The following is a 25,845-nucleotide window of genomic DNA, read 5'->3' as shown; positions in this document are numbered from 1 at the left end:
CCACTGAATAAGATAATCTTTAGAAATACTCTTCACATAACGTTGTTATGTGCCATCAAGTTGGAACCAACTCACAGCTGATTCTCCAGCAGGTTTTCAGAGGCTATTAATTGCATGAGAAGATAGCCTGTATTTCTTTTGTGGAGCAACTGGTGGATTTGAACCACCTACCTTTGGTTTGGCAGTACAGCTTATGTAAGACCACCAGAGCTCCAAAATGAGTTTTGCACAGTAACTAAAGAATGTCTGCCTTGAACTTCACATTCTTGTAAAATCTATAGGGTATCAAACGGATAATAGTAACTTGTAAGATTAGTTTATTAATAGTAATTTGGAAAAGGAGCCAAGAGAATGGCTATACAACAAAGGTGGTGAGCAGTTTCACGGAATTGTACAAACTGTTGGTGTTTGTTCTGTGAATAATTGTGCTCACTGTAAAGCCCTATCAGCACTAGCAAAACCTTGAGTGCACACAGGGCTGCTCCAAGTCCTGGGGGCGGGGGGGCCAGGAAGTGCCCTGTTGCTAACTGAAAGACTGAGTGTGAATCACCTTCTGTGTTACTGCAGATCATGTAAAGACAGCCTAGAAAAACCTACAGGGTCACTGTGAGCCAAAAATGACAGTGGTGGTTGTACACATGGGATATGCATGGTTATACTCAAAATAGAAATTGTGCTAACACAAGGAAACACTAAAAAGGTGACTTTCAAAAGTACATTAAGTTCTAATCCAGCATGAGTGTAGTTTGCAGTCAACACTGGTATGAACACTCATTAAAGTCCGAACAATAAATGAAGAATATTAATTTCCTTCTCCTTGTTCATTCTGTCAAAAGCTACTAGAAACAAACCAGGTGTGCTCTTGAGTTGGTTCCACCTCATACCAACCCTCCATCAGGTTTCAGAGGCTGTAAATCGTCATGGGAGGAGACTGTTCAATGTTCTTCCATGGAGGAGTTGGGAGATTTGAACTTCTGATTTACTAGTTTGGCAGCAACATACAGATAATGTAATGTTGACTCTCTTTGGAGTTTACAATGTGTTACTAGACAGTAATTCACACCACACTTTGTGGAATCTTGGTCCAGTACAGCCAAACTCTGAGGTGAGAGGAAACTGCTGCATCCCAGCAGCCAGATCCAGTGAAGCTGGCATCTCCAAGTGAGGTGGAGTGTGTTCAAAAGACAATGATACAGAACAGACAGGGCTTTGCAAGTCACATTCAAGATTTTAATCTGCTTTTCCTAAAAGCAATGGGACACTACTGAAAAATACCTCAGAGTAGAATTTTTAAAATATGATATATAATTTAGAACAGTCATTGCCATATAAAAATGTCCAGAGTAGATTCAGATTTGTTGGGGGTTGACTGCACTTTTCTAGGCAAGAGAGGATGGAGGAGTGAACTGAGGGGAAGGGATGGGAGAGAGCCAAGGAGAAAAATTCTATATTGGATGGGGATATAGGTCAAAGAGATTCTCGAATTACTTATTCGCTTGGAAGCCTGTCTCAACCCAAGTGCTCTCTGTGGTTCTCCTCTGTCAATTAAGAAGTAATTGAAAACCATTTTTTCCAATCACAATGCCTTTAACATGTTATTCACTACCGGAAAAAGAAAAGCTCAGAAAGAAATGACACTACTTACTGTTATTCATAATATTCTCATGCTATAGGGTCACTAGTATTGCTCAAATACAAAGTAGTAAGTCTCAGTTTTTCCACAGCAGCAATTAAGGAGTGCTTAGGATTTCTTCACCCACTGGTAATGATTCCAATAAATGACAACAGTAAGAGAATCGATTACAGTTTAATAATTATGTGTTGTTTGACTGAAAAGGAGACACTTTTCATCCCTGCAGGTGAAGCTTTTCATCTTAAACTGGGCCAGGTTAGGTTACCCGGTTCTCTAGTAAGCCATGCCTCTGCCTCTGTCTCTGCAGACAAGAAACTCCTCCAGCCCCTAGGTCCATGCAGTCTCTTCTTACATGTAATTGTGTAAAGAACTACAGAGCTCTACATTCGAGATAATAGTTCCACTGTAGAGCTTAGCACTTTTTGCACTCTCAGGTGATTCTAATAAAAAAGCAGACTGTGGAACCCAGCGTCTGAAATCTTTTCCTTTCTGGAGTTTCTGTTGGTGAATTTCATTTCCTTATCCAAAGCAACCCTAACCCTAGTAACAAACTGAAAAACAAAATGGATGCCCAAACAGAAAACCTTCAGAATTAATTTTAAAATACTTCATTCAATATTGGGAAGGAACGTTTGTCATACCCACCTAATTTTTATATTCCCTCAACTCTGATAATACAGAAGCATTTGTTCCTGACATTGTTCAACTTAAACATCTGTTTAAATAAGAAACACACACCTCAAGAGAATGATCATTAGGGGGTGTGTGTGTGTGTACACGTACACACACACGTACGTTGTTGTTAGGGGCCGTCGAATTGTAGATGACTCATAGCGGCCTTACAGACGAAAGGCCTGAACACTTTGTACATAGAATTGCCGCTCCTGCTTCCAGGCTTGTTTTAGTCGTGCATATATAAAGAGAAAAGAAAAAGAGAGGAGAGCACAGGTTTGTAACCATGTATCATTGTAGTTCCATTATACTAAAGCTGGAGTCCACTGATCCAAAAGTATGTAAACTATGAATATGTATTTTTCTTCAGAGTGTCTGTAATTTTAATCAAATTCTTAAAGGGTCTGTGATCAAAAAGATTATGTCAATGACACAGTACTTTCTTCCTGAGCTATTCGATCATGATCAAGTCCTTCTTATAAAATGGAGAGATGAAGAGCATTGAGTTATTTTTTCTTCTAAAGCTTTAGCAAATGATTTGTCCAAATAAACAATTACATAAACTAAAAAAAACAAATCAAAATGGCCTAAAGTCCATACAAAGGATAAAGAGTCAGGATGATAGGTAAGGCCTATTTCACATTTAAATTTTTATCTCTGAATGGGTACAGGGAGAAGACTTAAATTAATGAAAACACAAAGAAAAATTATACTAATTGTCACACAGCCACCAAAGGCAGCAACTTTCTACCAAGAATGACATGTTTACCGTTAGGCAAAGTGTTTATAAAAGTAGCCTGTGTTTAAGAAGATAACACTTTGGGTGACTGAAATGTTTCTCCTCTTTGGGTGAAACTGGCGTAAGGCTTTAGAGATGACCAACGATCGCTCTGAGGGTATTTTCCAAGGACTCACAGCTGGCTCTTCACATTCTTTCCTGCAGTGAGCAAGTGTCCTTAAGTCCAAAGAACCCAACTCTATGAAGGCTACTGTTTTTAAGGGTAGAGGTGATTCCAACCTGACCTCATTTGTACGGTTGGGAGAACTCGAAAAGAACGGAGGGCTGAAAGTAAAGGGAGGTGTTGAGTGCAGAGGGGAGCAGTGTCCTTCAAAGTTCACGTACAAGCCTGGCAGTGTCTTTTGTAAACTTGAGCGTGGCCATATTTCTGAAGAAGCTCTTGGGCCTTTTGCTGCACTTCTAGAGTCACACAGCCAGGACACTGGGACCCGATGTGAAGCAGGACTATGCAACATTCAAGCACATCTGGGAAGGGCCAGGTCTGAAAAAGGACACAAAAACGAGAAATGAAGCAATCACAAATGAAGAGCTACAGAGAGCATTCGTAACAACATAATGACAATTTCCAAGGATAAGGTTACAGGTTTTTCATCAATTACTAGATGGAGATACGACACTCAAAAATGGAATACTGGCATAGCCAGTACAATGTTGTTAAAGATTAATTAATTTTCAGAGCCTTATTAAAATCAATGAGAAAAAAAAAAGGATATTTCTATTATGGCTGTGACCACGCTCTCATACTCATTTACCTGTAACCTACTAGGTATGTGGTCCAATTTTAGTTCTGCTACGACTCACACAACTACAAAATTTGGTTTGAGATTTAGAATTGCCAGTGTGGTCACTAAGTCTCATAAAATGAAGCTAGATCTTAAAATTTTAAACACTTTTAAATATTTGAAGTTTAGAAATTGAACTGCGATTTTGATAGCCTCTAAGAAGCCTTTATAAGACACAATTAGCAATACAAGTATTATTTTACAGATGAATGTGCTGTATCTTACCTTTATATTCTCAGGAAACTTAGCCATTCTTTCATTTGCCTCTGTCAGCCTTCTGGTTAATTCAGGCAGAGAAATGGGTTCATTTTCTTCCTTATTACTAAATAAAAAGATAGTGTTAAATCATCTCTTGTTCTAGGTGAATTTTGTTATCATTCTCACTCATTCACTGACTCATAGCTGACCTTCCATTGGTTTCTGAGGCTATAAATCCCATGAGGAAAGTCACTGGTGGATTTGAACTGCCACGGGTGCTCCATCAGAACTCTCTAGAGACCACCAGAGTTCCTTTTTGTTGTTATGTGCTGCTGAGTTGGAAATGACTCACAGCTGACCCTCAAGGGGGTTACCAGAGATTATGAATTGTACAGGAGATCTGTGTGTGGAGCAGCTTATAAATTTGAACTGCCTGCCTCTGGGCTGGTTGTACAACTCCTTATTCATTGGGCCACCAGAGCTCCTTCTGTCATTAGTATGCTACAAATAAAATCCCTTTTTCACCTGACTCTTTTTATTCATGCATTTTTTTGTGCATACTGTCAAAGTAGATCTGACTGGTACAGGAGGAGATTGCCCCTCCATCTCCAGCAAAGCATCTGGTGGATTTGAACCATGTGCCTCTGGGATTGCAGTGCAGCTTCTTACCACTAGGCCACCACAAGAGCTCCCTCTCAGGGCATCTTTAAGTACAAATGTTGAAAGAAGGTGACTTAATATGATACCAAATGTTTCAAATACAGTATGACTGCCTACTGCTTTCGTCATTCCCAGCTTTATGGAACAGATTCAGTGACATGTGAATTTTCAAGGGATTCAAGTTAGAGAAACAGAGGGTCTGAACTTCTTGAGGAATAGTTAGAGCCAGTAATTTTTTATTCAGTCAATGGTGCATCCGTTCATCTTTATTTTTTTCTTGGTAGGGAGCTACATAATCTTCTCAAATGGTCCTGTGATTTTAAGATTAACAGCTGCTCAGATAATTTTCCCTCCTTTGTTAAAAAAACAAAACCTAAAGCTGTCTAGAGTGTGGTAGCTTACTAAAGATTTCAACGGGAGTATTTTTTCAGAGATCTAAAAATAGTTTTAAAGTTTTTGTGGTTTTAAAAAATTGGTAATAATAGCCACTTAAATTTACTGACTACACAATTTACTATGTCCTAGGTCTTATACAGATTTTCCCAGTGCAATGCATCTCCTTATTTCCTGACTGCTGGTTTGAAGGTGTTAACTGTGAATCCAAGCAAGATGAAGTTGCTGACAATGTCAATCTCCCCTCCATTCATCATGACGCTGCCTATCAGTCCAGTGCTAAGAATCTTTGTTTTCCTCACACTGAGATGCAATCCATACAGAAGGCTGCATTCCTTAATCTTTTGCAACAAGAGCTTCAAGTCCTCCTCACTTTTAGCAAGCAACCTTGTATGAAGGTTGTCAAACACAGGTGATTGATGTCTCCCTCCAAACCTGATGCCACAGAGGAGAAATGACGTTAGTTTGAGGACTAAGGTGCATCTGATTCAGGCCATAATCTTTCTGACCACTTGCTATGCATCTCAGAGCTGCACAATGAATAAGGATGACACAGGAAAAGAACTGACACCTCTGAATTGTGGTGTTAGAGAAGAGCATCGCACAACCCATGGATGGCCAAGGGAACAAACAGATTACATCTCAAAGAGGGTGCAGCCTGAGTACTCTTTGGAGGCAAAAATGATGAGGCTTCTTATCTCACATACTTTGGGCATGTTGCTAGGAGGGGATATTCCTTGGAGAAGGACATGATGTTGGGAAGGTTGGAGGGCTGGCGAAGGAGAGGAAGACCCTTAACGAGGTGGATTGACATGACAGCTGCAATGGGTTCTTGTGTGTAAGGAAGTGTGAGGACAGTGCAGAATAGAACAGGGTTCAGATCTTTTGTGCACTTGAGTCATACTCAATTTGAAGGCACTTAACAACAAGAGGCCTTGTACACAGGGAGCTCTGGTGGCTTAGCAAAAAGCAATGGTACTATCAATATAAAGGTATGAGGTTTGAATCCATCAGCTGCTCTGTAAGAGCAAGATGGGCAATTTCCTCCCATGTGATTAACTGAAAAGTTGGAGGGCCCACTATGACTTGTTTCCAATTCCATGGTACACAAGAACAATAATCACTATGTAAGGAGCCCTGGCAGCAGTGGTTAGATACTTGGCTGCTACCTAAAATATTGGTGGTTTGAATCCATCAGTCACTTTGTAGGAGATGCTGTGACTGTGTGCTTGCTTAAAGATCTACAGGGTTTTTTTATAATTTTTGTGTGTGTATCGTCAAACTGGATCTGACTGGTACAGGAGGAGACTGCCCCTCCTTCTCCGGCAGAACATCTGGTAGATTTGAACCACAAACCTCTGGAAGACGGACAGTCTCAGAATCCCTTTATGACAGTCTTCTTTGCCCTAAAGGGTCATTATAAGTCAGAATGCATTTGATGGCAGTGAGTTTGGGTTGGGCCATAATCAAGATAAGGTAAAAGGCACTAAAAAGCACAAAACCTAATTAATAATTATTAATTCCTCCAAAATCTCACAGTAAAATACCCAGTGATCAAGCAAATTCAGCGCTATGGTGAGAGATGGCTGGCTCTGGTCTTCCTCATGGTATCTCGATCAGATGGGATCTTTGGAGTCTAGTGAGTGAGCTCTTAGCTGCTGTGATAATGCAGCAAAGGTGGAAAGCACTGTTTCTCAAAACAACTGAGGTAGGAACTGACAGGACAATTTATGAATGAGAAAACTGGTGATGTACGTGAAGCCATGCAGCAGGGCCAGAATTAGAACCCATGTCTCACTCCAAAGCCTATACCTTCATTAGTGCATAATGCTGCTCCCACACGACTTGATTACCATTACAAGCCAGGTATAGCATTTTTCATTCCATTTCTTATCTGACTTACCACTGACTCTGTGGATCAGAGAAGGGGCTTTCTGCTTCCTGTTCGGACTCACTCTTATCAGGACCATTCACTGTGGATTTACAGAGCTGACTTCTCTGGTGCTGGTGGATCATTTCTGCCAGGGTCTCCTGGACTTGGGCAATGGTTCTCTGTGAGTTCTGGAGACTGGCATGCTCGTCTGAGAGGAGCTCTACACAAGCACCCAGCACTTGCTCACTTTCTTCCGTGAGCCTCAAGTCCACTCCTGTAGGCTGGCTTAGCTCTGGCTGGGAAAGAGCCGCAGGGCTAGCTTCTTCAGGGCTGCCATTAGGCAGCTGCTGGCTCTGCTCAATGGTTCTCCTTGTATGATCAACATGGACCCAGACACTGGATTCAGAGTAAGACCCGGAGAGAGACCACCAGAGTTCATACAGGCGTCCATAAATAAAAAAGGCCTCTAAACTTTTGAAGGCCGGTGTGCTGGAGGACTGAGGGTCTCCTAGTTTCTGTCTTAGGTGGTCACAGCCTAGGAGAAGAATAAAAAGATTTGAGACTGCAACTTTATCTCCTGAAAGTCTGACTTCCTGTCCTCATGTTCTGTTTCCTACCATGCAAGAGGCAGATCAAAATAAAGGACAGTGAGGTACCTCCCAAGTGAAGCCAACTGGAGCAGAACATTTCCTGACTGAGGACAATGTTTTCATTGCTGCAAGTTAGAAATCATTAAATAAGCATTCTGTCTCACTGGGCCTCGGGTTACATTTATTATGATCCCACAGTGCTCCTGAAAAATCAAAATGATCTAGTGCGGTGGCTATCCTGCAGCCCAAGAGATTCTGCTAAATTTCTGTATTCTACAGAGTCCTTGGGTGATGTAAACAGTTAAGTACTCACAGCCGCTAAGGTGGGAAGTCCAAGTCCACCCAGAGGAACCTCAGAAGAGAGGTCTGATGATCTACTTCTGAGCAAGAGGCTAATGAAACCTTAGGGAGCACAGCTCTGAGGATGGTATTCAGTCACAGACGAGGTTTCCATGATTCAGTGTGGATTCCATGGCAAGTGGTGGCTTCCATTCTTACGAATTTGTTACATTAACCCCTTTCTTAAAGTAACTGCACTAGGAATGTAGGAGGCTAAGTGTAAGGTAGGTAAAGGAAAACAGTTCAGGGATTCAGACTGTCTCTTAATGTTCTACTAAGAGGACTCAGCTGCCAATATCTTTTGAGAACCTATGTGCTGCTCCTAGTGGTGCACCACTGGGTGGCAGTGAAATGGCTCACCAAGAGGTGCATTCCTGGCAGAGGTGGGAACATTTACCATTGGGAATAAAGGCAGAGTAGACTTCCTGCATAATGGTGAAGTTCCCCGAGCCGTAGCTCCGGGTCACAGCGCGAAGCAGTGCGTCCACAGCCTCGTCCCAGGAGGCCACATGCTGGCTCAGTACTGCCAAGGTCAAGTCGTGGCAAATGTGAAGCAGGAGCTGGAAAAGGAACCAAGAGTTTCAACTGAACACGCACCCAAAAAAGACACTTAAGACACCACAAATGCTCCTATTAACTGAACCCGGAAAGAAGTACAAACGATTCACATTTATGTATCTCATATTTCTGCTTCCCCATAAGCAACGCATATCCAGCTGCGCAGAAAACAAATGACATCTTGTTAAATTTTTCAGAAAATGTCCCGACATTTGCACTTAAGTAAAACCAAAAAATGAGTTTCTGGAACTTTTATAAAAGTTATAATTCTTTAAATAAAAAAAAAACACTGTAATTCTTTATATAAAAAAATAATGATGTATTACTAAGAAAAATAATCAATGTTAGGTGTATAAGCAGATGTGTTTTAAAAAAACTAGGTTTTTTTTTAATCACACACACACACGCGCGCGCGCAAGAGAATGCCATTCACAGCATACAGAACATTCATATTATCCAAAGTATTCCCACATGTCCACTCTGTAGCCCCTAACAATCACTGCTTTGTTTTCTGCTACTGTCATTTTGTCTTGCCTGGAATTCACATAAATGGAATCAGAGTAAGTATTCTTCTGTCTTAGGTCTTTCACTTGGTATTATACTTCTGAGATGAACAATTTTTTTCACTCCATAGAAGTTTATGGTTTGAAGAAATTTTATACCTTAAAAAAATTTAATGATATCTCATATGTGCCTTTGAGTGAGAATATTCACAGCTGAACCCTATGGGAGGAGACGGTCATTTTCCTCCCATGAAGCTGCTGGCAGATTTAGGCCTTGGGGTTGGAAGAGCAATACGATATAGAAACTCATAAAAAGAACTTGCCTGATACAATAAAGGGACTGCCTTTGGTAAAGAGCACTGAGGAAAAGGAACAAGAATAATTTTCACTTTATGTGTCAAGTTGCAATCCTTTTATTAAAAAAAAATCAAAGAGGCGAACTCTGGTGGCCAAGGGTCAAGAAGGTGCACTGCAATCCCAGAGGTATGCGGTTTGAATCCACCAGATGCTCTGCTGGAGAAGGAGGGACAATATTCTCCTGAACCAGTCAGATCCAATTTGATAGTACACACACACACACAAATAATAAAAAGTTGCAAATAGAAATACCATTTGACCCAGCAATTCCACTAGGAATTTACCCTAAAGAAACCATAACCACCACACAAGCAGATATATGCACACCCATGTTTACTGTGGCTTTATTTGCAATAGCAAAGAGCTGGAAACAACCCAAGTGCCCATCAACAAATGAATGGATAGAGAAGTTCTGGTATATTCACACAATGGAATACTATGCAGCATTGCAAAACAAGAACTCATGAAATATTATGCAAAATGGATGACCCTGTAGGACAGTATGCTGAGTGAAATATTTCAGTCACAAAAGGACAAATACTGCATAGGGCCACTGTTGTAAAACGGGACAGACATTAGGGCTGAGGGGAGACAGAAAAGGTGGGGAAGAATGAGATACATGGCACTGAAACAGATGAAAGAGAGAACTGTTTAAAAGAGATACATGAATGGGTGTTATTGTCATTACAGAAGTCCAGAGTGAAGGCTGTATAGTGAAGTGGACTTGGGGGGAGGGACTGCATAACAATGAAAGAGTGTTTCCTTTTCTTTTCAAGGAAAAGAGTGATTTGGTGGGGAGGGGGTAGGCAGGGAGAACAGGACAATAATGAATGACTGGAAACCCTAAGTCTGTAAACTTTCATTAAAATAAATTAATTTTTAAAAAAGAAATTTGGTGAAGAAAAATGACAAAATATCAAGCTTTAACGCTAGCCACAGATATTCTTCTTTGTGTTTACTATATTTTTAAACTTTAAAAAGAAAAAGTGAATCCAAGAGTGACTTCAAAGCAAACTGATTTCACTCATTTGAAGGGAGTTTCCCAGGTTGCCTGGGCCTGCCTTAGTCTTTTCTGAAATACTAATTAGACTGTTTCCCTACTATATTGGAAACTATTAAGGAGGCCTCATTACTTGTTGACTAATATCCCGTGTTGATGCAGCCAGAGTACCTGCTTGGAAGGAGTGTTACTTGTAGCAGATGGATACTTGATGCTCTGTAGCTTCTGTAATGCTGCCTGATACTGCTCTGTGGAATCAAGGCCAAAGATGCTCTTCCACACTGCAGTCACCCTCTTCTGAAAGGGCTCTTCTATGGCTGTTGTCCAAACATTATAAGAGGTGACACTTTTGCATTCTGAAAGCTGTTTTTCCTCCAGATGCTTGGACAGTAGTTCAAGAAGACTAAACACCAGTCTCTGACCCTGGAATCCAACCACAAAAGAGAATTGTTAGACATCAATGCAAGACTAAGCCACATAAAGACGAGCCACACAATATCCATGGCCTAGTGTGAGAAAAGACAGAGGGACATATCAGTCTTTCTTCCTATGCAAATTTCAAATGGGCTTAGAGAAGTAAAGTGTAATGGGCTGAGGAGCTGACAGAGAAGCTATGCAGATTTGAGAGCCAGGCAGGCCTTATGGGGTCAGGACCAAGTAGGATTCTCAAAGCAGTCAGCGGTAAGAGAACAGAAGCACGAAGAAATGGACTGAGTAACTGTATTCTTACTAGATGTTTCAGGTGGCATGAGATCCTCTCTATATTACCATCACCATCACTATCATCACCTTTTCTCAGATAAGCCTGAGAAGGTCTCTGTTCTGTATAGCCAGAATAACTTTTCAGTTAGTATAACATTATTATTAATGATGCAGCTTAACAGAGAATGAAATGCCAGTAACCATTTTGGGAATATATTTTGGTTGTGGATACAGTAAAAGCTCTTTTAGATCCAGTCATTTATTAATAACATGCCTATAAGATACTTGAAAAGTTCTGCTATTTTTGTCTCCCTTCTTTTTACAGTTCACAGAAAGCTGCCTTACTAGCATTCTCCATGGACTTTAGATATTCAGGCTAGAAACAAACTTTAGTTATGCTACTAGAGATGGAAGAACTTAAAAATTTCAGGTTAGAATGCATCAAGCAGTCATCTAAAATGAAATAGATGTTTGCATGTATGGAAACTCAATCAAGAGTGCTGATCCTTTAAAAGCACTTTCAGTTTTGGTGCGTGAGACATGGCAGTGGTAGATTACCACACAGGGAAAATAATGAGCATTCTGATATTGCCACACTTCTTTACAGCTTCCAGCTGAAGGGCACTGCAGGCAGAGTACTGTTATGTATATTAAACGGCAACTCTGAATCCTCCTCTTCAAAGACTGTGCTGATAACATCAATGGGGTAAATACCTTCTGGGTCTCGGCTGAGGTCTATTCAGAGATGCTCTACACAGACTGATAAATGAAGTAAAATACCATGAGAAGCACATCACCTTGTTTTGTGTAAGGGAACTGATAAAGCACTGTAAAGCAGTAGAGCACAGCCAGGTGAACTGGACACATAAAAGGTTATCTGCAAAATTGGTGGTTTACATAGTTGGGGAACAGACATGGAATTTGACTAAGATTCACGGCCAAGAGAAGAAGAAATGGACTCACCGTTAGACTTTCATGGAGCTGCAGGGCTTCCTGGGCTCCCACCCAGTTCCTCGTCAGAAGTAGCTCTTGTGCACATCTTAGAGCCAGTGAAGCAGACAACTCCTCCTCACCCACTATCGAAGCCAACTCTGCGGCTGTTCTTAGTGATGCCGCATCCCCCTTTTTGGCCAAAACTTTAGCTGCATCATAAGTGGAGCTGGCCCCTAAGTAACTACAAAACAAAAGAAATGTCATGAACAGACCTACTCTCCTATCACAGTGGGATGTCCTTCTGTTCTGTGGGCCTGCAGTCTCAGGTGTGTCTGCCTCTGTCCCTGTGAAGGCTGTGGTCGGCACAGCTCACCAAAAGACATTACACCATATGGGCTGAGGACATAAGCAAACACCAATATCTGCTGATCTGAAGCAAGAAGGGGAGTGATACCTTCCCATTTTTATCTAAGAAAAAAACTTGTAAAATACAGATGTACTGGAATTAAAAAATTTCTAGATTGATGTCCCATTAAAGGCTGCCTGTGTGCCATCAAGTCAGAACCGACTTATAGCTGACCATCCAACAAGTTTTCAAAGGAAGCAAACTGCACAGGAGTAGACTGCCCATCTTTCTCCCTCTGACTATTTGGGGAATTTGAGCCATATGCCTTTGGGTTGACAGCACAGCTCCTTACCACTAGGCCACCAAAGCTTCAGTCACCTTAGAAATGTGATTACCCTCCTAGAAAACAAGGACAGTATGCATGCTGCCTAACAACAGAACATCTTGACTAGCAGAGTCTAAAATAATGAAGCCTGGCTTGAAAATGGTAGCTGATAGCATTGCTTTGCATGTGGGTTCTGGCAAGAATGCAATTTCCCGTGCAAGGTTCTTGAAAGGAATCATTACATCTGCTCTGACTCTCCCATGCCAAGACTGTAACCAATCATTTTTCCTATTGCAGGAAAATTTGCAATTTACAAATTTGACTCTGCTCTGGTTTTGTGGCATCAGCCATACATGAACCAGTTTGATATCATTAATAGGATATCTTAGTCTGTTACTCAAGTTTCCTGAATGATTATGGTGATTTATAAAAGTATCAGTGAAGCAAAACCTGTGAGTCTTAAGATACACTTTTTCATTTCCTAGCTACTTTACTCTCACTTCTAAAGCCTGTAACCTTAATTTTTGATCTGCTTTTCTTGGTTTACTCTCTGCAAAGGGGTGTTATCAGTTCCCTCTGGCTTACCATTTGGCTGCCATGGCATAATGGCCATCTTTTTCTAGGACAGCTCCCCAGCTGAGGTACAGGTCCTTCAGAATCGGATCCTCTGGGCGCAGCCGGGCCTTAGCAATGGCGATAGCTTCCCTAAAGGCAAGAACAGATAACTCATCAAAATGAAAAGGCTCTGAGGAGGTGTTGCAATACAGGACAAACCATCTCATTGGTGTTCTGTACTGTTCTAACTTCCTGTGAAAACTATTCCTTAAAAACACTGCACTTAATTTTTCACCGGGGTCAGTGACTCTTAAAGAATAATCTATGGACTTCTGGTTCCTCCAGATCCTTTCAGGGTCTCCTGAAGTCAAAAGTATTTTCGTAATAATGGTAAGAGGGTTACTGCCCCTTCACTGTGTTTCTATCTGCATACATTGTGCAGAAGCAATGGTGGGTAAAATGGGAATCTCAGCAGCAACAACAACAACAAAAAGGGGCTGTCTTTGATGAATCAACTTACTTTTTTAAATCCCTCAAGTACTCATTTCTAAAATACACTGTGTGATGAAATGTGAACCCATCAAATATTTTTGTTACATTGCAAAGGACAATGGTTGCCAAAAGGGAAAAGTGTGCAAGACTGGATTATCAGCTGAACCTAGCTGCGGTTTTTTCCCCCCCATAAAATTTCATTTCTGCTTGAAAGAATAACTAATAGGTAAAAATTATCAGAGTTAGGAATCTGGCAGACATTTTCTTAAAAATGAACAATGTAAGCCTAAAACTTCATGGAAAACAACCAACAGTATTTGTTGTCAACAGTAAAATATGAGCTTTCAGCTGAAAAGCAGCACTGTAGAAAACTGGTGCCTGCACGGTGAGCTTGAGAGCTTCCCAAGTTATTTTCATATTATGTCCGACTATGAGCTCTACACACAGACCTGTAGAAATGGTTTGACTTGAGCAGCTCCACAGCTTCATACACTTTGTGGATAGAAAGTAAGTGAGAGGCAGCCTTGACATACTGATCCTGAAAACACAACTGTTTGGCAAAAGCTTCCACGGCCCACAGCCACACATGGTAGCCAGCTAAAAAACAAACAACAACAACAACAAACGAAAGATGGTGGTTTAAGGAAAAAAAAATAAGCAGGTATACTTGAATGGGGAAATGCCTTCTGCAGTAAGAACAATTAGACACTAACTTCAATAGTCATTAAGATCATGTGCCTTCCTCCAGTTTCAAACAGAATGTTTGAGCATGTCGTACAAAATGCACAAAATTCAAAAGGTGCAATGGTCATGAAAGTCAGAATACTTCATGATTCCTTTTACTGGGGTTAAGGAAGACAAGTGAGAGAAAATAGCATGAAGAGTGCCAGTAACGTGCTGGTTTTGAGGGTATATTCAATTTGTGAAATTCAGCGTACACTCATAATCTGTTAACAGATCTGCTCCACTCTTCTTGCCAGAGCGTGAGTGAGTGAAAAACCAACCCATGAACCCTGTCTAAAATAACAAGATGTTGAGCATCGCATAAAAGAAAGGTTTTCACATTATCCTAGTACACACTCCTCACACCCCACACCCAAATCCTTCCCATGGAAGCAATCATTGTAATTTTCTTTCAAAGCCTCTGCAAATATACAACCACACATACATCATAAATAACAGTATCATACACTCTGTTGTACATCCACATCTTGAGTTTCTCCCCCCACTGTAATTTATTGTTCCATTTTATATTAGATTGCGCAGAACAACCACTTTCTTTTGGTACAATTTAACCAGACGCTTATTGAGGAGCTGGTTCTTAAAATCTGTTACTATTATATTTGTCATTCTGCAGACAGATAAATGGAGTCAAAGGGCACATACATTTTAAATTTCACTAGAAATGGAAAAACTGTGACTGATTACAATCCTGTCATCAAAGTGTGTCAATGATCTGCATTTTTTAGGGAAGAGGAGGTGGAATGGGGTTGACTTACTAATTATGTTAATGCTGCCGAACTAAATAAATGAGTGCTGCATTTTATTTATGTCTGTAAAGAACTTTCAGTTCAAGGTTAGTATTGCTAATTGGATACAGCCCAGGAAAGACAGTTTTTGTTGTAAAGAACATACCCACTGGTGCCATAGCCACAAGATTGTCCGTCAATTCCCCTCTTTCTGCTGCAGTCTGGAGAATACCTTTTAGATCCCCTTTCCAAAGCATGAGCTGGTGAAACAACTCAGGGTGGCCATTTTCTAAGTGACCTTTTCCTGTTTGGAGGAGAGAGAATATCTGGAAGATATTTCAAAAAAATCTCACACATGAGTAAGAGGAATGGGCCCCAGAATATGCACTCATTGTTGAACAAGTCACCGACCACAGTGACTATGAAGGGGACTAAAGCTGCTCAGTCGTCCACCAACCAGCACTCATTCACTCTATTATAACTCTATTATAACACTATGCTTTGGCAGCCATCAAAGAGCTATGCACAATGAGCTGGGAGTTGTTGCTGAATTGAATCTAATTCATGGTGACCCACATTACGGTGCTCCACAGGCTTTTTCTAAGGTGTGATCCAATCAAAAGCCGATCACTGGATTGTTCTTCAGCAGTACCTCTATGTGGGTCCAGATCATGAAACAGTCAAGTTCAAACTACTTGTACTGCCAAGGCACTCCTACATAAAGTGTTAAGGGGGTATAAAGATAGAAGGGGTTAATTTTGACTGGATTTGACTCACCTTCAACCTCAATCATTTTGTACAGAGTAGTCCTATCTGTGAAGAGCCCGAGGTGAAATCTGTCCTTAAGGTCAGCAAAAACATCTTCATTTAGCTCTGTTCATTCCAAAAGACAAAAACAAACAAACAAAAAAAAAGAAAGAATTAGAGTTTTCTGTCCAATTACTTTCTATATTATCTTCAGAACATCCATTTCTGATACTTAGGAGAAAAGAGCCCTATGCTCTGGTTTACTTAACAGAGACCCCTGGTGGCAGCAGAATTTTAAGACAGCAAGAGGTGCAGCTTTGGTCAAATTCAATGAGGCAATAGGGCTTGTAGTTTCTTTGCTCAAGCAAAGATTTAGAGGAAAAACTGAATTTTAAAAGCCAACTCAAAATGAAACACGCATTTAAAAGTGTTAACAAAACTCAGACAAAACAAAAACCCTGCTAAGAAATATCCTAAGAAATGCTCATTAAAACCTATCAGGAATTTGAATATCTTTTTTAATGTTCAGAAAAACCAGCTAATTTTCCAATAATGGGAATAAATGTACGTGGCTAACTGTACAACTTAAAATTACCACAAAGTTAAAAAAGAGGATGGTGTACATAAAAGCATAACAGAGCTCAGGACAAAGACTAGAAACTGGTAACAATGTGGGCTCTGGAGAGAAGCAGAGGTGTGGATGTCAGAGTGATAAAAAGAGGCACTTATCTCTCACCAATCTTTCTACAGTGCTTCAATTTCATTTTGTCTATTTCCTCCCCAAACATGTAAGTAGCTTTGAGAAAAAAGGGTGATTATAAGCATTTTTCTTCTGTGGAGCAACAGATGGATTTGAACTGTGGATCGATCTTTCAATTAGCAGTTCAACATGTTATGCACTACTGCCACCAGGACTTCTTATTTTTTTAAATATTTTTGTGTAAAATTTTTTTTTGTGTGTGTGTGTACGTACCATCCAACTGGATCTGACTGGTACAGGAGGAGATTGCTCCTCTTTCTCCAGCAGAGCATCTGGCAGATTTGAACCATGTACCTCTGGGGTTGCAGTGCAGCTTCTTGCCACTTGGCTATCATTAACAGCAAAATCTCACTTACTCGTAACTGACCCTCCAACAAGATTTCAGAAGTTGTAAACTGCACAGGAGGAGAACGCCTATGATTCACACATGAAGCAGCTGGTAGATGTGAACCACCAGACAGGAGCTACCTTTGTGTTAGCAGTACAACTCCCTACGGACAATGCCACCAAGGTCCTAATATAAAAATGAGCATGTTAACAAGGGCTGTGAAAAACAAACCAGAAAACTCTCCATAAACAATTATTTTTTTTTCTCTCTCTCTCTCTTCTGAACAATCCCCCCGCTTCTGAACAAATTTTTTTTTATGGATTATTGTTTCTTGGCTGCACTGTAATATTAAGAGAATATGCAAGTTCAAGCTGAAGCTGAGGAAAATTAAACCAAGTACACAGGAACCAAAATAGGACTTTGAGTCTATACCAACTGAATTTCAGAACCATCTTAGGAACAGGTTTTGAGGCTTTGAACACTAATGAGCTAAGACCAGATGAGCTGTGGGAGGATATCAAGGGTATATCATACAGGAAGAATGCAAACGGTCATTGCAAAGACAGAAGAGGAAGAGAAGACCAAAATGGATGTCAGAAGAGACTCTGAAAATTGCACGGGAGCGCAGAGAAGCCAAAGCACAAGGAAGAATTCAAGATACTGAAGAGTTGAATAGAAGATTTCAAAAGGCAGCACAGGATGACAAAGTAAAATATTACAATGAAATGTGCAAGAAGTTGGAGTCAGAAAATCAAAAGGGCCGAACTCGCTCAGCATTTAAGCTCAAGGAACTGAAGAACAGATTCAAACCTCGAGTTGCTATAATCAAGGATGTTTTAAGCAGAATATTAAATGATCCAGGAAGTATTACAAGAAGATGTAAAGAATATACTGAGTCACTGTATCGAAAGGAACTGGCAGACACAGAAGAATTTAATGAAACAACATATGAGCAAGAGCCTATGGGGAGGAAGGAAGAAGTTCAGGCTGCGTTGAAGGAAATGGCAAAAAATAAGACCCAGGAATAGATGGTATACCAAATGACATATTTCAGCTAACATGCAGCCCTGGATGTGCCCACCAAGTTGTGCCAAGAAATCTGGAGAACAACCACTTGGCCAACAGACTGGAAGAGCTCTATATTTGTTCCCATCCCAAAAAAGGGTGACCCAACAGAGTGTGGAAACTATAACAGTATCATTGATTTCACATGCAAGCAAGATTCTACTGAAGATCATCCAAAAACGACTGGAACAGCACATCAGCAGAGAACTGCTAGAAGTCCAGGCTGGGTTTAGAAGGGGTCGTGGTACTAGGGATATTGTAGCGAATGTTAGGTGGATCTTGGCTGAAAGCAGGGAATACCAGAGGAATGTATATCTGTGTTTCATTGAGTATGCAAAGGTGTTTGACTGCGTGGATCGTAACAAACTATGGCTGACTCTGAGAAGAATGGGAATCCCAGAACACTTGATTGTTCTAATGAGAAACCTACACTTGGACCAAGAGGCAGTTGTCAGAACAGAGCAAGGAAACACTGCATGGTTCGAAATTGGGAAGGGTGTACGCTAGGGATGTGTCCAGTCTCCATACCTTTTCAACCTGTATGCAGAACAGATTATCCGGGAGGCTGGGCACTATGAGGAGAAATGTGGGGTCAAGACTGGTGAAGAGCTATCAACAATTTGCGTTATGCAGATGACACAATCCTGCTTGCTGAAACTGAGGAGGACCTGAAGTGTTTGCTGCAGAGGGTCAAGGACTACAGCCTCCAATATGGATTGAGGCTCAATGTCAAGAAGACAAAGATTCTCACCACTGGACCAACTGGCAGCATCAGAATGGATGGTGAAGAGATTGAGATTGTTCACAGCTTTAGTTTGCTTGGCTTCACAGTCAACACTCTTGCCACCAGTAGCCAGGAAATTACAAAATGTATTGCCATTGGAAAGTCTGCTGTTAGGGACCTCTCCAAAGTACTGAAGAACAATGGCGTCTCTCTGGAGACTAATGTGTGTCTGATACAGGTCATGGTCTTTGCTATCACTTGCTATGTATCAGAGAGTTGGACAATGACCAGGGAGGATAGAAGGAGAATTGATGCCTTTGAGCTGTGGTGCTGGAGAAGAGTATTGAGAATACCATGGACTGCTAGGAAAACAAACAGATTCATCCTGGAAAGGGTTAAACTGGGAGGCTCCTTGGAGACAAGGATTCTGAGGCTCCATCTAACATACTTTGGACATGCTGTAAGGAGAGACAGGTCCTTGGAGAAGGACATCATGCTTGGGAGGGTGAAGGGACAGCGCAGGAGGGGAAGGCCCTCTATGAGGTGAATTGATTCAGTGACTGGGTAATCAGGATGGGAATGTCAGAGACAGTGCGACTGACACGGGACAGAGCAGTTTAGGGCTGTTTTATATAGAGTTGCTATGAGTCACAAGCGACTCAAGGGCACATAACATTTCCAAAAAGAATAAAAAAATTTTTTTTTTCTACAGAAAGACACTGTTCAATGGAAAGAATAGTTGAAAGCACTAATTTCATGCTGATAGATTTAAGCCAACACACCAATCCTGGTATACAGATGGCTGGAGATAACTAAATCAATAACAATAAAGTACTCTCAAAACAATAAATATTACTGACAGTGGGTCTTGAACAGGGAGCTTGGAAGCACGGTACATGGTGGGAGAAAAGCATAGATGGAAAAGAAGGCAGAAACACAGTGTTGGATGTTTCCTACCCCAATTGCCCCTCCCTCATTTGAAAGAGGTGTCAAATGACAGGTGGCTCTCTCATGTACGAGTCCTCAGAGGAATACAGCTGCGTCAACAAGCCCATTTGTGTACCTTTGTGTTTTGCAGTCGCTAGTACTAGACAGTCCTGATGAAGTTCCTCTTTGGATCGGTGGTCCAAACTTGTACTCAGTGGAAGCATGGAACGAGCTTTCCTCTTCTTAATTAAGGTTTCTGAAATGGAAAAAAAACTATTGGCAGTTTGATTCAAACTGAATGTCCAGTGTATAAGTGTAATTTAGTGGATGGATATTACTGGCTATACAAAATTCCCACTCTGCTATAGGGGCTTTCAAATAAAATGAACTGAAGTACTATTCACAACACATACAGAAATACCCGTGCAACATTCACAGACCAATTCAGCCAATGAAAGACTACATTTCCCTTCAAGGACTAAACAGATTTTAAAAAGCATGAGCCCAAATAAAAACATAGTCAAAGTACCCTAAGAAATTTTAAAAAAAACCCCATAAACCCCTAAAATAGTAATTAAAACACTTCACTGGAAACAAGACAAAATGAAAATTAAGAAATTTCAGTTTTAAATTTTCAACTGCATGTAGTATCTCAGGATATTTTAGTAAAATTTTTCAATTTTAGCAACCAACCTGGTTTCTCTTTAGGTGCTTCCTTTTTTGGTAGAGTGGCTTTATTATTAATGATGACTTTTGACTTTTCAAAGCCTAAGGAAACTGGAGAATTGACCACTGGCTCTGTAGAAACTGTCATGAGGGAAAAAGAAGTATGAGAAAAGAAATGCAGAATTGTTTTCTTTCTCAAAATAAAAGCTGTACCAGTCGTAGATGAGAAAAATACTTTAGAAAGGAAGTATGGTACTCTCCTCTTTCCTACCTCACAAACTCGTGGAGTTTCAGAATTGTGAGGAACTGATTTAATAAGGGAAGGTGTAATCCAGCCTCCACAAAGTTTACAATTCCCAAATGTTGCTCAGATTAAAAAGTACTTTTGACACATTTGTGTGATAAAATACCAAGTGCATATTTAGTTAAGTAAACAAACAAACAAAGACTATACTAGTAGAAAATATCATGTGTATTTGATATGGAGTCACAATCCTCTGATGAAGTTTTGTTTTGTTTCTCGCCACAACAAAAATCCAAGCTGCTGATATACAAGGGCACAGCATTTTGTGGAACCATTTTGTAATAAAAATGTATTTTAATCAATTGAAGATAAATCCATTAAACTTCTAGCTCTTAATTTAGTCATACAATGAATGTAACAGATACTTCTTAGGATAAAAGAAACCAGAGATGCCTCAGTATTCTGGCCATCTAAATTCTGTTACATCAATATATTATTTTTAAAGTTAAACATGAGTCATGACTTCTGTTAATACTGCTTGCTATTTAATCATTCATTTTTTACAGGTATTGATAATGAGGATTTTAAGGTAAACATGTAAAGCAATAATGAAAATGCTAATATTTCAGCCTACTAATTTCTTCTCTTCAAACTGCAAATAGGTTGCTTTACTGGAAATTACAGTGAGAAAACAGAAAAGTATGTTTTGTGAGAAATCAAAGAACTAAGTTAACAGCAGGAATCACCACTCATAAATTTTTTCTAAGAGGATGAGGAGATAGTAAGTCTGAAACATGCTATAGATAGGAGAAGTGAAAACTTGAAAGTTCCCATAGTGATAGCTTTCAGCCACTTTTAAGTCAAATAATAGGAACAAACTTTTACTGAAAAGACAAGAAATATTACCTAAAAAAACAGAGACAGAAGGAAAAGTCCTAGGGCCAGTGGCATGGTTGATTAATGTCACATTATGAAAATCTTTTTAAGTTTCTGTATGTATATTATCTTGAGTTTGCTTTGTCACATAGTCTTATTCTGCCCGGAGTTTTCTCTAGAGAACTTCTTTCCATCCTATCATCCACTTCTGTGAGGTGTCAATGAGTTGATGTGGACTCATGGTGACCCTACCAACAAGATGATACAACACTGTCCAGTACTGTACCATCCTCAGATCTTTACACCTGAGTCCACTGCTGTAGCCACTGTGGGGATCCATCCACTAGATCCCCTTGAAGAGGTAGAAAGCATTTATTTTAGGGACTTAAAGCTTTAGAAAACAAAATGCAAGAACAAGACCGACTTTTAGTAAGGGGAGGAAAAAAACACCCCAAAGTCCAAAGTCAAAGATTTGTCTAATAGGCAGGTTTCAGGCACAAAAATTTCAAAATGAGGGGAGCTCTGGGCCTAGTGGCAAGAAGCTGCACTGCAATCCCAGAGGTATGCAGTCTGAATCCACCAGATGCTTGGATGGAGGAGGGGTAATCTCTTCCTGCACCAGTCAAACCTGATTTGATGTTACACATACAAAAAATAATAAAAAGTTTCAAAATGAACAAGAATCCAGCTGTGTTTCCTTGACATGATAGAGGAAGTGTGGAGGGCACACACAAGCTCCTGTCACATACCGGCTGCAGCGAGGCTGCAGGACCCCTCTGGCTCCAGGGCTTCCTCCTCCCCGTCCTGGTCGGACACTCCGTTCTCGACAGGCCCCGAGTTCTCCTTGAGGCTCTCTTCCTCATTCCCATCACAGGACTCCTGCTTCAAAAGCACTCTTGTGGTAGGCTTTTTCTTTTTTTTGAGTTTTGGTTTAGGCTGAGAGAGCCTTTTTTTTTCTAGTTCAATACTTTTTTTCCCTGTGAGAATAATACATAAATTTCAAAAGGACTAATATTTCTTTTTGTTTAAAAGTATTTTAGGATATTATTTCCAATACTGCATTACTCTGCTTTATGATAACATTCTTACTCTTCCTTTTCTTTGCCAATACATTTCAGTTACAGTACTCAAAGGTTGAACTTAACCAATCCAACTATTGGGATTTCATAAAGTCATCAACAAAATGCCACAGCTCCCAAGCTCGAGGCTGTTTTCTGAGGTGTTGAGTGTAAACCTGGTAATGTGAAAGACTATACTCTGTGAGATCTGAACTTGTTCTGGTAGTTAGGAACAGAAAGAGAAGTTCCTCAGTAAGGAAGAGCTCTTGCTTCTTCCTGTTCATTTACGTTAATATGGACTCTTGGGATTCCTATTTTAGTTTATGATCTGTCGTTGTTGGTTACCTTCGATCCTGACCCTATGTATAAAGAACGAAATCCTGTTGAGTTCTGTACCATCTTTACAATCAATGTTGTGTTCAAGCCCAGGATTTTCCTTTTGCTCTGACCTTCAACCTTACCAAGCATGAGATACTTTTCCAGGGACTGGTCCCTCTTCATAACATGCCTACTAAAGTACACAAGACAGAGTCTCACCATTTTTGCTTCTAGGGAATATGCTAGCTGTACTATGGTTTTATTTAATTCTTCAACACCACTATAATTCAAAGGCAACAATTCTTCTCTGGTCTTATTTATTGCCCAGTTTTTGCATGCACATGAGACAACTGAAAACAGTATGGCTTTGGTAGGTGCACGCTAATCCTTAAAGTGGCATTTTTATTTTCTAACACTTTTTTTTAATTATTAAATTTTATTAGTTTTAATGAACATTTACAGGGATTTTGGGTTTTCATTCCTCTACTGCTGCACCATTTTCTCTACCCTCCTCCCCAGTTTGTTCTTCTTCCCCCACCATCCGAATGTCTGTTTTAATTGTCCAACTGCCACAGTGCTTGTCAAAGTCAGTTCTGATTAATCTCCTTTGTCAGTGTGTCCTTTGCCATTCCCTATCACTCCTCCCTGAGAGAGACTTCACCCTGATTCATAAGGAAAAGGGGATGGCATATTCTCTTAGCTACTTCCTGCTGAAAAGGGACGCTGTGGGTTTCAGGGTGATATTTTCTAACACTTTATAAAGGTCTTCTGCCACAGATATGTCTAAGCTGTGTCTGCTGCTTCCATGGGAGTCACAACTCATTACTACTACTTATTTTTCAGTTTAAAATATTTTTATCTTCTGCTTATTTATATATAAAATTTATTAAGGCAAAATTTAACACATCTATGTCAGACACATTGATAAATGTTAAAAGATATAGTTGTATAAACACCATCATCACAGACAAGATGGAGATATTTTTAACACTTTGAAAAGTTCCCTCATGTCTCTCTGAATAGAATGTGTCAGACCCTGCTCACAGTTAATCAAGTCTCAGGCTGTCCCTTGTTTGCTGTCACTATAGTGTAGCTTTGCCTGTTCTGTGCTGCTGAGTTGGAATCGACTCATAGCTGACCCTCCAGCAGGTTTTCAGAGGCTGTACACTATATGGGAAGAGACTGTACATCTTTTCCTGACCAAGCAGTTGATAGATCAAACATCTGCTTTTGTGTTAGCAGCACCGTCCTTACAACTAAGCACCAGAGCATCCCGGTCTGTTCTAGAGTTTTACACGGAATGAAAGTGTATGTAGTCCTTCTGTATTGGCTTTCTTTATGCTGTATGGTGTTTTATCATTTTTTTTCTCCCAAGAGCCAATAATTACTTTCTTTTTACTGTTGAGTATAATTCCACCATATGTATATTTCACAATTTACTGACTGACTTGTGGACAGACATTTGGGTTATTTCCAGTTTTTGGCAACTGCAGGTGAAGCTGTTATGAATATCCTGTACAAGTCTTTATCATTTCACTTTGGGGCAATTCATTGTAGCACAATTCCTAGTTGAAGACATTGATTAGTTTTCTAGTGAATTGAGCGGAGAAGACTTTCCAGTTTATCTTTCATTGCTAGAAACAGAATTGAGATTTTGGTCCCCGGCCCCATCTTCAGGTACTACATTGCTCCCCCCGACCCGGCTCTCGCCCCCCCCCCCCCCCCCCTCCCCGATTTTGTCAGTAGGAGCCTGTGTATACTGACATTTTCCTTTTGTTGAGTGTTATATATACCTTTTGGTCCCTTTCCAGCTATCTCTTTTTCTTGAGCCCTAAACTTGAGTCAGACCACCACTGCTGCTCTGAATAAATACCTGGCTGACCCTGACCAACTCAGTTATTAAGAAAGAGAAAAAGGGAACTAGGCAAGCATTTTACCATTTCCGGGTTCTGACTGACCTTGAGGAGGCCGACAATGATCCTGACTGGAAGTGAGCCATCTGTATACACAGAAATCATCGGCACCTGAATAAACGCATTCTGGATCCAGTGGGGACCACACTACACAGAGTAGGCGCCCTCGATGTCCTCGGAAATTACAGAGAGGCTCTTCTTGTAGAGCATCCCACACCTAAAACCAAAGGTCACGTGGTACAACAGAAAAATACTGATTATTCTCTTCTTGTATAGGTTTTCAGTATTTTTATTATTATTTGCCTACATAAGGTTAATTATCTCTTAGTAACTCAATTTCAGATTGTGCTATTTCCTAAGAGAGGCTTACATGCTCAAGGATATAGGGGAATTTCTACAGGGAGGTTTAATGACAATTTTTCAAATTAGTGTCCCATGGATTTCAACATTCCAAGCTGATATTTGTAGGGTAACTTTTGGGCTGGGAGTCCTGCTCCCAACAGAATGCTAACTCGGGCTCTACATCTTTATGCTTACAGTCCTATTTTCTCAAAGATGATTCTTTTGCCCCTAAGTTCCTGGACAAATAAACAACTTCCTTGATATTTTCTGAATTATTATACTTATTTCACAAAAGCAATAAGACTTTGTGCAGAAATCTCAACTACAACCCACAAAGACATCCTTCCTGACATTTAGAGTCCCAGCTCTCAATGTATTTTTTGGTTCCACCTCACAGCTCTGCCTTGGCACTTATTTAATCTTTATTTTTTTTAAACTTGGAGCTTTCTGATTTATCAACAAAAATATTGTTGTTATTTATTAGTTTCCACATCAGTATACCAAACATACTGACAACGAATAAAAAGGAAACTTTGTTGTTGTTGTTGTTATGTGCCATCGAGTCGCCTGCGACTCATAGCGACCCTATGTACAACAGCCCTAAACTCTACTCTGTCCTGTGCCAATCGCACTGTCTCTGACACTCCCATCCCAATTATCCCAGTCACTGAATCAATCCACCTCATAGAGGGCCTTCC

At 40.3% G+C, this 25,845-nt stretch overlaps 1 protein-coding gene across 1 annotated transcript in view; it reads right to left on the bottom strand.

The window, feature by feature from the left end:
• Positions 1–3,420: 3,420 nt before the first annotated feature.
• Positions 3,421–25,845, bottom strand: part of GEMIN5 (gem (nuclear organelle) associated protein 5) — a 59,772-nt gene continuing 37,347 nt past the window's right edge. Inside the window, exons 15-28 of the mRNA XM_006894746.1 lie at positions 24,851–25,022; positions 22,266–22,493; positions 20,424–20,537; positions 19,867–19,986; positions 15,957–16,052; positions 15,346–15,483; positions 14,160–14,307; positions 13,249–13,368; positions 12,023–12,233; positions 10,529–10,780; positions 8,337–8,499; positions 7,041–7,545; positions 4,112–4,208; positions 3,421–3,585 (exon numbers count right to left, since the gene is read on the bottom strand). Of these exons, the coding sequence (XP_006894808.1) occupies positions 3,421–3,585; positions 4,112–4,208; positions 7,041–7,545; positions 8,337–8,499; positions 10,529–10,780; positions 12,023–12,233; positions 13,249–13,368; positions 14,160–14,307; positions 15,346–15,483; positions 15,957–16,052; positions 19,867–19,986; positions 20,424–20,537; positions 22,266–22,493; positions 24,851–25,022 (2,529 nt within the window). The remainder of the gene's footprint in view (positions 3,586–4,111; positions 4,209–7,040; positions 7,546–8,336; positions 8,500–10,528; positions 10,781–12,022; positions 12,234–13,248; positions 13,369–14,159; positions 14,308–15,345; positions 15,484–15,956; positions 16,053–19,866; positions 19,987–20,423; positions 20,538–22,265; positions 22,494–24,850; positions 25,023–25,845) is intronic.

Source organism: Elephantulus edwardii, unplaced genomic scaffold (genome assembly GCF_000299155.1).
Source record: "Elephantulus edwardii isolate Elephantulus edwardi_28Jun2011 unplaced genomic scaffold, EleEdw1.0 scaffold00149, whole genome shotgun sequence".
NCBI lineage: Eukaryota > Metazoa > Chordata > Mammalia > Macroscelidea > Macroscelididae > Elephantulus > Elephantulus edwardii.
The sequence above is the reverse complement of the archived record's forward strand: the minus strand, read 5'-3'. Positions and strand labels throughout refer to the sequence as shown.